This window comes from Macrotis lagotis, chromosome 7 (genome assembly GCF_037893015.1).
Source record: "Macrotis lagotis isolate mMagLag1 chromosome 7, bilby.v1.9.chrom.fasta, whole genome shotgun sequence".
NCBI classification, from domain to species: domain Eukaryota; kingdom Metazoa; phylum Chordata; class Mammalia; order Peramelemorphia; family Peramelidae; genus Macrotis; species Macrotis lagotis.
In genome coordinates this window covers 213,579,763-213,590,300 of record NC_133664.1, presented here as the reverse complement: position 1 = coordinate 213,590,300, position 10,538 = coordinate 213,579,763, and the positions used below count along the sequence as shown (strand labels likewise).

The 10,538-nt window shown below is 40.2% G+C and overlaps 1 protein-coding gene across 5 annotated transcripts in view; it reads right to left on the bottom strand.

The window, feature by feature from the left end:
- DENND5B (DENN domain containing 5B) overlaps window positions 1–8,921 on the bottom strand; it is a 165,965-nt gene extending 157,044 nt beyond the window's left edge. For 2 of the 5 annotated variants that reach the window (XM_074194790.1, XM_074194789.1), the window contains exon 1: window positions 8,116–8,408. In XM_074194790.1, the coding sequence (XP_074050891.1) occupies window positions 8,116–8,230 (115 nt within the window). In that variant the 5' untranslated portion in view covers window positions 8,231–8,408. Of the gene's footprint in view, window positions 1–8,115; window positions 8,409–8,783 lie in introns of those variants that run through there. The other 3 variants (XM_074194791.1, XM_074194785.1, XM_074194786.1) reach the window with 2 other exon arrangements.
- Window positions 8,922–10,538: the final 1,617 nt, after the last annotated feature.

The following is a 10,538-nucleotide window of genomic DNA, read 5'->3' as shown; positions in this document are numbered from 1 at the left end:
GGGGGGTGGGTGGGAGGGGAGACAAGGCAATGGGGTTAAGTGACTTGCCCAAGGTCACACAGTTAATTATTGAGTGTCTGAGGTCAGATTTAAACTCAAGACCTCCTTACTACAGGGATGGTGTTCTATACATTGTGTCACCTAGCTGACCCTATTAAATTCTCTTTCTAAAAATTTCTCTTATTTTTTCTTTCCTTTCTCATGGTTTTATTTCTTCTCCCTGAATCTTAAATCCTTATACAGAAATATGTTAAAACACAAACGTGTATGTACAATATTCATCAGGCTGTTCACCACTGAGGGGAGGGAGTAGAAAGAGAAGGTGGAAGGAAATTATGTAATTTAAAAATATGCACATACATGTAGATGAATGCAGAAAACCTTTAATAACAAGAACTAGAAAAATAAAATATCAATTAGAAAAAAAAAATCACCCCTTATATAACTAGAAGAGGGTACAATAAGCAATCCATACAAGAAACTGAAAAATGGATTAGTTTGAGGAATCAAATACATACTATATTAGACACATTGAGTGTGATTTGTTTTTTTGTTTTTTTAAATTTATTTTCATTAAAGATATAATTTGAGTTTTACAATCCTCCCCCCCAATCTTGCTTCCCCCTCCCCACCCCCCACAGAAAGCACTCTGTCAGTCTTTACTTTGTTTCCATGTTGTACCTTGATCCAAATTGGGTATGATGAGAGAGAAATCATATCCTTAAAGAAGAGAAGTCTTAAGAGGTAACAAGATCAGACAATAAGATATCTGTTTTTTTCCTAAATTAAAGGGAATAGTCCTTGAACTTTGTTCAAACTCCACAGCTCCTTATCTGGATACAGATGGCACTCTCCTTTGCAGACAGCCCAATATTGTTTCTGATTGTTGCACTGATGGAATGAGCAAGTCCTTCAAGGTTGAACATCTGAGTGTGACTTGTTATGGGACTTTCAAGTGGAAATGTCTAGCAGGAATCGTTAACTCTGGACTATAACTCAGTTAAGAAAATTAGGACACATTTTAGATATAAAAGGTACAATTAGGTGGCACAGTGAATAATAGTGTGTTGATCCTAGAGTCAGCAGGACCTGAGCTCAAATTCAGCCTCATACTTACTAGTTTGTGATCCCAGGCAAGTCACTAAACCCTATTTGTCTCAGTTTCCTCATCTGTAAAAGCTAAAAAAGGAAAAAAATAAACCATTTCATAATTGTTGCCAAGAAAATACCAAAGGGGTCATGAAGAGTTGAGCATCAACTAAACAACAACTACTTTTATACATAAAGAAGGATAGCTGCCATTTCTTAAACTCACATAGTTTATAATCTATTAAGGGAGTTGAAGAAAGAATTTATGAATCTTAAATAGGGATAATGACTGGACTGGTGGTTTCACTGGTATAGAAAATTCTCAAGAAAGATTTCTCAGCAATTTATAGACTTAAAAAATCATCTAGAGCATTGAAAGGGTTAACATTAAGAGGGTGACACAGCCAGTAGGGACTTGCAACCATCTCTTCCTGGCTTCTATAAGTAAAACGTGATTATTAGTTTGGCCATGTGTAAAATAGTAGGGAAGGTGGGTTGAAAGAGGAAATGTCTAAGATTCTTCCTGAAGTCTTTTCCTTTTCTTAACATTCTTTAATTCTGTTAAGAAGCTACAATACATTGTTTGACTTTGGACTTTTTGGCCTCCTACATCCTCAAAGTTCTCATTGAACACACTACACCAAGACACTGAAACTAAAAACAACTACATGAACTTCCAAAGAGAGCTTTGAGCAAGATTTGTGGTAGTGACTCCAGTCTATAAGGTTCCTTTGGCTGCTTTTAAGAATTATTCCACTCTACTTAAGAGGAACTAGACTGAAGAATTCAATATTATACTGATAAGTGATCTACCTTTAGAGGAAGTTCATCTGGCATTTTCTCCTCCATCAAAACCTATGGCTTCACTGATACATGTAGGGGCAACCGGGGCAAATCTACTAAATCTTATAGTCTGAGAGAACTGTCTTGAGTTCCTCAATTGATTTGTCCATCACACAATAAAAGTATCAAAGTAAACACTTGAATCTAGGTCTCCCAATCTAATTGACCAGGGCTGTCCAACCTTACTTTTAAAAATTTTTACTGAAACAACAGGCAATATATTTTGATTTGCTATTTTAGTGAGAAGTTCAGCTTCATTTACTAAAGTATTTAGTGAACCCACAGGCAGCCATATAAAATCACACTGCAGCCACATTTTGGACAGTCTTGTTGTAATAGACCTTAAAAATCTCATCCAATCTCACAAATTCAAAGATAAAGAAACTGAAGGCCAGAGCAAGAAGATTCCAAGTTCACACAGTTAATAAACAGAACCAGGAGCAGAATGCTGCTCTTCTAACTTCAATGCTTTTTTGTTCTATTGTTTTCAATCTTGTTCATCTCTTTGACTCTATTTAGGATACTGAATTCTGGAGCAGTTTGCTTCTCCAGCTCATTTTACAGATGAGAAAATTGAAGCCAACAGGGCTAATGCATTTGGTAAGGGTCACACAGTCTGAGGCCAGATCTGAGGCCCAGATCAAGCACTCTGCCCACTGTGCCACCTAGCTGTCCATGGAATGCTCACTGCAATAATGTTATAGCAAAAAGAGCACTAGATTTGAAACCCCAGGACTTATACAATTGCCCAAGGTCTCTTCTTCACTTATACGTTATCTATTTCTGCTAGACATTTGCAGCAGAAAGTCCCACAATAAGTCAATCTCTCTCTCTCTCTCTCTCTCTCTCTCTCTCTCACAAACACACACACACACACACAAACATAAGAATGCATGTATATATAAATATATATATACAAATACAAACACACATTTCATATATATATATATATTATATATATATATATTTACATACACAGGAATACATATAGGACCTGTGATTTCATTATCACAGGGAACTTCTGGTGTGGGACCTCCCTCTACCAGCAGTTGAGACAAAAGTCTACCATTTTATCATTTAATAGCTGTTCTAAGCAGGTCCTGGAGTCAGCCTAGTTAAATTGCTAGCCTCCAGATTATAAAATTTGCAAGCATCATGTGAGAGGATTTGAAACCAAGTTTCTCTATTGTAGGCCATGTCAGTGTCTTTATTATGCCATAAATTATTATGTATATTATTTAGATAGAAGTATGTTTCCACAAGAAGATATATAAGACTTAAAAATGTAAATGGGAACAAGTATTTATTAAGCACCTACTATGTTCCAGGTTGTGCTAAAGGCTTTACAAATATTATTTCATTTTATTCTCACAATACTGCAAAGTAAGTGCTATTATGACCCTCATTTTACAGTTGAGGAAACAGACAGAAGTTAAATGAGTAAGTGACTGAGGTTGGATAAGTCTTCCTCATTCCAAAGGACAGTTTTACTATTTATTGAGTCACCCAGCTGCCCTGAGTTAGGTACAATTGAAAAATTAATAGTTAATATTGGTTAAGTTTTAACAAGTATCCTAGTTTTAAAAAAAATCTAGTTCTATAAATTCTCTATTTTCATTTATCTGCAGTGCTTACTAAAATATGCTCTGAACAAGTCATTTAGCAGCATTTTAACAAGAGGAAAAACTGAGAGATCTCCACACAAGATAATATTTATTAGTAAGATTATGCTACCTATCAATAAATGGGTCTGTGGCCTACCTCTATTAAAGCCAAAGATCCTGACCCAAAGGACAGGAAAAAGAATAGAGCAGGACAGCTGAAATCATGGATTTGAGGGTAACCTAACTGGCTACAGAGCTGAAGTGCAGTGGACAACATGATAGGTTGGAAACTTAGTAATGGAAGCATCAACCTTGCTCCTTCTCTCATGAGACTAAGAAATGCTCATTGAGTGCAGGTGTGAGATAGTGATCCAGACTTTTGCACAACAAACCAGACAACCTTGAAGGATAGCTTAGTGGAAATAAAAGATATCAGGCCCCAACTCCCTTGCATTTTCACACATTTCTTCAAGTCAGTTAAATTCTTTGAGGCAGGAGCACTAGATTTTTTTTTTAATCCATCACAAGTCAGCTGAAGTTTAGAGACAAAGATCCATGATTTAAGCAGTTAACAGGAAAAATAGGATTGATAAAAAAATGATTACAAGGTCAATCTTAATCTTCTCATGGATACAGAAGTCTACAACAAATTAAGAGAAACATGAAAAAAATTATCTCTCAAAACTATGAATAGAAGAAAAGTTCAGGATCAAATTAAAACACCAAAAATAAAATGGATAATTTTGATTATATAAAATTTAAAAGATTTTGCACAAACTCAATAAAGTTAAGACTAAAAGAAGAATAATTCAAGGAAACAATCTTTATAATTTCTATAAAGAATAGTTTCTCTGATAAAATTAAATATTAATTTCCAATAATACACAGATGATTCAAATTTAAAAGAAATTAAGTAAATTCTCAAAGGAAAGAAACCATATTTAAAGTCATATTTTAAAAAAATTATCCAAATCAAAACTAGAAAAATGCAAATTAAATCAATCTGAGATTTCATCTCATATCTCTCAGAGTAACAAAGGCATCAAAAAAAGGAAAATAATAAACGCTGCAGGGTGTGTGAGAAAATGGGCACAATCATGAAGTATTGGTGGACCTGTGAAGAAGTACAATTCTGGAAAGCAATTTGGAATTATGCACAGTTACTAAACAGTAACTTTGATGCAATTGGACCATTGCTATTCTTATCTCCAAAAGAAATCAAAGAAAGAACAAAAGCTCCTTTGTGTTCAAAGCTATTTATAGGAGCCCTTTTTATGGTGGCAAAAACTAGTAATTAACAGAAGTCTATCAATTGATTAATGTAATGAAATAGTAAGTAAAAAAGACTAAAAGAAAGAGATGATTTCTAAAACTGAAAAAAGGTGAAGTAAACAAGAATAATGTATACTATAACATAGTAAAATGAATAAGCTCAAGGACTTTTATAAATTGATGATGAGATGAGCAGAATCAAGAGAACAATTTATACAAATAAAACATTGTAAAAAATAAAACACTGATCAATATGAGTAATAGACTGTGACATATAGACATAGGATATATATATATATAGATGGATAGATAGATAGATATAGATATATATACACACACACACACATATAGGTCCCCTTCTGTCCCATGTCTCACCCTAGATCAACCACCTCTATAAATATTCATATCTATATTTAGATACATATATAGACAAATTAAGATTTGTCTATCTCATTGAAAGAGTTTGCTTTGCTTGACTATGCATAGTTATTGATTTCTTTCCTTTTTTTTCAATGGAATGGAATTAGGAGGGAAAGAACAGATTTATTTTAAAAGTCATGGAGATGCTACAAATATGAAATGTTGCATGCATTTTACTTTTGTTACAAGAGACATCTCATGATGTAATTTGCAAATGTTTGTAATGTAAAAACAAAACTTCAATAAAGAACAAACTTTTTATATTTTTAAAAGGGAATAAAATCTGAAGGTCTGAAGACTAGAAAATACATCTTAAATTCATTTAACCCTGTATGTTTAGCATATTTATGGTTCAAAATCTGGAGAGTATAATTCACAGACATGAATATATCACCAAAAAAAGAAGCGAACAAGAGGATTTTATGCTTAGCCTAGGCAACTAAGTTTTTCTGCAGGCAGGAAAATGATATGATAGGAAATATTATTGTAAAAACCTACTCATTTTCAGAAAGGTAAATTCATATTAATCAATGTCTATCATCCTTCAGGATACTTGCTTCCTGGATCCTTTTATCTTCTTTAAGATGATATTCTCATTAAGCATGGATTCAATTTGTCATCTCTATGCCAATGATTTTAATTTAAATTTATTTCTCTATTATCCAACCAAATGCAAAGATAGTTTTCAACATTCATTTTTGTGTAAGATTTTGAGTTCCACATTGGTCTCCCTCCTTGCTTTCCTTCCCTCTTCCCCTTGACAGCTATGCAAATAATTCTTAAATCTAACCCAAACTTCTTTCCTGACTTCCAGTTTCACATCTCCAGCTCCCTATTGGAGATGATCTTGTACAGAATTTAATTCAACACATCCAAAACTGAATTTACTATTCACTTGTCCACTTATCTATTCCCTCCTCTTAATCTAAAATTTCCTATTATAGTCAAGGGTACCAACTGTCCTCTCAGTCATTAAAACCCTGAATTTAGGTGTCATGCTTGTTTACACAATCTCCTCTAATCCCCCAAATTCAATCTGTACCAAGTTCTGGTCTGTCAATTCAACCTGTTGAATACCTTATATATATGTCCCCTTCTCTCCTCTAATGCTTCCTTCACTCTGGGGTAACCTTCATGACTTTATACCTAAACTATTTCAATAGTCCTGGTTGGTCTTTCTGCTTTAAATCTCTTTCCATTTCAGCCCATTCTCCACTCCAATGTCAAATTGATTTTCTTGAAACATGTTTCTCTGAACATGTTAACCCACTATTCAATAAACTTCAGTGGATATTATTTGGATATTAAAGTGCTTCATAACCTGGCTCCTTCCTACCTCTCCAGTTTTCTGTACTTACCTTTACTCCTTTTCCCTCATATTCTATGATCCAGTGACACTTGGATAGACTCTATGTTCCTTATCCAAATAATTCCATCCCCTAAATCAGTACTTTTAACCTATCCTGAAAGTCTCTTCTTCTTCACTGCTATCTTCTGCCTTCCTTGGCTTCCAACAGACCTAGCCTAAATTCTGCATTTTACAACCTTTCCCAATTCGTTCTAATGCTTGTGCCTTTCTTCTGTATTTTATTTCCAATTTAGTTTGTCCATATCTTGTTTTTACATATTATCCCTTTCATTGAACTGGGACTGGTGTGTCTTTATATCCCTAGATATAAAGTGCCTGGGCACATAGCAGAATTTTAAAAGATGTTTTACTTGAATAAGTATACTGAATGAAAAGTAAAATGTAAATAGCTGTGTTCAAATTCCTAAAACTTTTCCAAAGTCCCCTCTAAAAGAGAAAAAAAAACAAACCTTGTGTGACTGAGATGAAGCTGGGAGAAAGTGCTCTGTAAACTGGAAGGACTAAATGTCCAAAGGTACATTCTAGATGCTGATCTGGAAGGTTATGACCTAACCGTGTTTACTAGTTACGCAAATAAAGTTCAAGGGGTAAATGACACACGTGACACTTGCTTCATTGGGGACAGGAGTGAGGGCGGGGGTAGGACTGAGTGAAGGTGGGGTGCATGAAGGAGGCTGGGGTTAAATACCATCTAACTATGCTGAATCAGGTAGGTTAGTTTTCAAATTAAAATCTATTTCTATGATACAGATTTAAGACTCTTGTCCACACTGCCAAGCCCTCGGCCCGACTCCTGGGCGCTTTCTCCATCCCACAACTGAACTGCCTAGCTCAGTCCTGCACTGCGCCATAAAATGAACAAGAGGATAATTAATACCACAAGGAAAAGACTCAACTATACTTAAATTAGCATGGGGTTCAAGAAACGCAATCGTGATCTAATCTCACGTGCTTTCTGGTCTAAAGGGTCCAAAGGTTGTTCTGGCAGCTCTCAGACCCCAAATCTTGGCCAAATCCACAAAATGCCCAAAGTTGATCCTTCATCAGTAAGACCAGTAGCACACAGCCCCCGGGGCACGGAAGCCCGAAGACGGCCCGCATCCATCCGTGCATCCCTTTGTATTAGAACCGATCCCCGTGGGCGCTTGGGCCGGCTCTACGGCAGAAACCGCGAGCACGCCGGCCACAAGTGGCCGGGATGTCCCCCCGGCTGTCCCGAGGGCGCAGCGAGCCTTCGCCGGGGGCGTCAGTCACGGGGGCGCAGCAGGAGCGGGGGCCGGCGGGGAGCCCCGGGGCCACGGAGCTGCCGGGCCGGGCCGGGCGCCCTCCTGCCCGCCGCACTGACCGGCGGCCGCCGGGGGCTGCGATGGCGCCGCGGTTCGGCGGAGCAGCGTGCTAGCGGGCATCCCTGCCGCGGCGCCCCGCGCCCGGGCAGGAGGGCAGAGCGAAGGGCCGCCTCCGCCTCGCGCCTTGGCCTCCCCCACGCCGAGCTGCCCGGGCCGCGACGCCCGCACTCACCCGCCAGCTCGTCGGGCTCCAGCCCGCTGTCCGCGTCGATCCCGCACAGCACGAAGTAGTGGGCGAAGCGGCTGGGGGCCGAGGCCGGGCCGGGGGCCACGGCGGCGGCGCTCATGGCGGCCCCGGGGGCGGCTAGCCGCTGCGCGGCCCGACCTGCGGCTGCGGGGGCCGCTCGGCGCCCGTCCCGGCCTAGGGCCGCCGCGCTGCCTCCATCGACGCCCTCGCCGGCGGCGGCTCCGGCCCCCAGTGCGGCCCCGGGCGGGAGCGGCGGCCCCCGAGGCCTGGGCGGGGAGGCGGGCAGGCGGGGAGGCGGGCAGCGCGGGGCCGCGGGCAGCTGAGCCCGGGCCGGGGCGGGGCGGGGCGCGGCGCGTGCGCACTCGGGCCTCGGGGGCGGGGTGACGCTGGGGAGGCGAGCGACCCCCCGCGGGCGGTGCGGGCTTCAGATCCCGCAGCGCCGCAGAGGCAGGGGGCCGCGCCTCGCCGCGCGCAAGGGCAAAATGCGTCCCGCACAACGCACGAGGTGCATGAGGCCTTTGGGGGGCTTCAGCACGACTCCCCCGGCTTCTAGATGAGAAACCCTGCCGAGGATCCCGCTCCTGGGCCGTGGGAGCCCGGAGAGCTCCCGCACACGACTCCCACGTCGATGCGTTGGGGAAGGGCCGACTGACCATTTTTGGCTTGGGATGCCCAGGGAGGACTGGCTAGCCCCGCTGGTGTGACAACTGCCCGATGCCATCCTTGGCGTCCGCTCATCGCCCAGCTCCGTCTCCCAGAAACCGCAGACGTAGAGCGTTTGGGCCGAGGGCCTGACCTTGTCGGGTTGCAGGAATGCCCAAGCGCGGGAAGACCTCCCCTGGCAGAATGGGCGCGTGACAACGGTTTGTCCCAAAGGCCACGAATGGCACCAAAGGGCTCAGAGCGTGGAAGAAACCAAGGTCCACCACTATATCAAGAAAAATTGAGAGAATAAGCATATGCGATGAAAAGGAAAATTATCATTGTGCAATGATACCACGATTTGCTTAGAAAACTAAAGATTCAACTTATAATTAAATGAGATTGCTTTCGTAAATAGCAGTTTATAAAATTAACCCACAAATATCACCAACTCTATATTATCAGCAAAATCCAGCAACAACTATAAAATGTTTATTTATGATTTTATCTAACAAAAACTGGAATGAACATGATTTCAACTATAATACCCCTTCAGGGCAGGCAAGCCAGACTAGCTGAGGGGGAAAAAAAGACATCCTGAGGCAGCATATGCCATACAAATCAAACCAATCCTGCCTCTTCAGGACCCCGAAGGATATAATTTACCCCATTCTACCTCTCCCTTCTGTACCCAGTGTATTCCTCTTTCTTATCCCTCAGTTTTTTTTAAATGTTATTCTATATATATATATATAGTTTTTTTAAGGTTTTTGCAAGGCAATGGGGTTCAGTGGCTTGCCCAAGGCCACACAGCTAGGTCATTATTAAGTGTCTGAGGTCAGATTTGAACCCAGGTACTCCTGACTCCAGAGCTGGTGCTTTATCCACTATGCCACCTAGCTACCTCTAAATGTTATTCCATCAAATTCACCTTATACCCATATGCTCAGCATATTATATGTATATATAAAATATGCCTTTTAGCTGAATTATTATAAAAAATAATTTTTAAGAATTATAAGTTTCATCTTCCCATGTAGGGATATAAACCATTTAGCTCCTTTGACTCTCTTATGTTTTCTTTTTCAGCTTCTCTTGAATCTTGACATTAGAGATCAAATTTTTGTTTATGGTCTTTTCCTTATGAAAACTTGAAACCCTTCTATTTCATCAAATGATCTTTTTGTTTTTCTTAAAGTTTTATGCTTAATTTTGCTGATAGGTGATTCTTGATTGTAGTCCTAGGTCCTTTGCCTTCTGGAATATCTTGTTCCATTGAATGTCAGTCCTTTAATTTTGCAGCTGTTAAATCCTGTGCAATCTTGATATTTGAATTGTTTCTTTCTGGCCACATGGAGTATTTTTTCTTGACCTTATAGTTTTGAAAAGTGACTATAAGGTTCCTTGGAGTTTTTATTTTGGAATCCTGAGTGGAAAGAATCAGTGGATTCTTTTTTTTTTTTTTTTTTTAGGTTTTTGCAAGGCAAATGGAGTTAAGTGGTTTACCCAAGGCCACACAGCTAGGTAATTATTAAGTGTCTGAGACTGGATTTGAACCCAGGTACTCCTGACTCCAGGGCCTGTACTTTATCCACTGCTCCACCTAGCCACCCCAGTGGATTCTTTCAATGACTATTTTTCATCCTCTGCTTCCAGGATATCATAGCAGTTTTCTGTGAGAATGTTTGGGATAAAAATTAAAATATATATATATATAGGGAGACTCCTCAGAGCAAAATGAAAAAAAAAGTTTATTTACTTTTCTC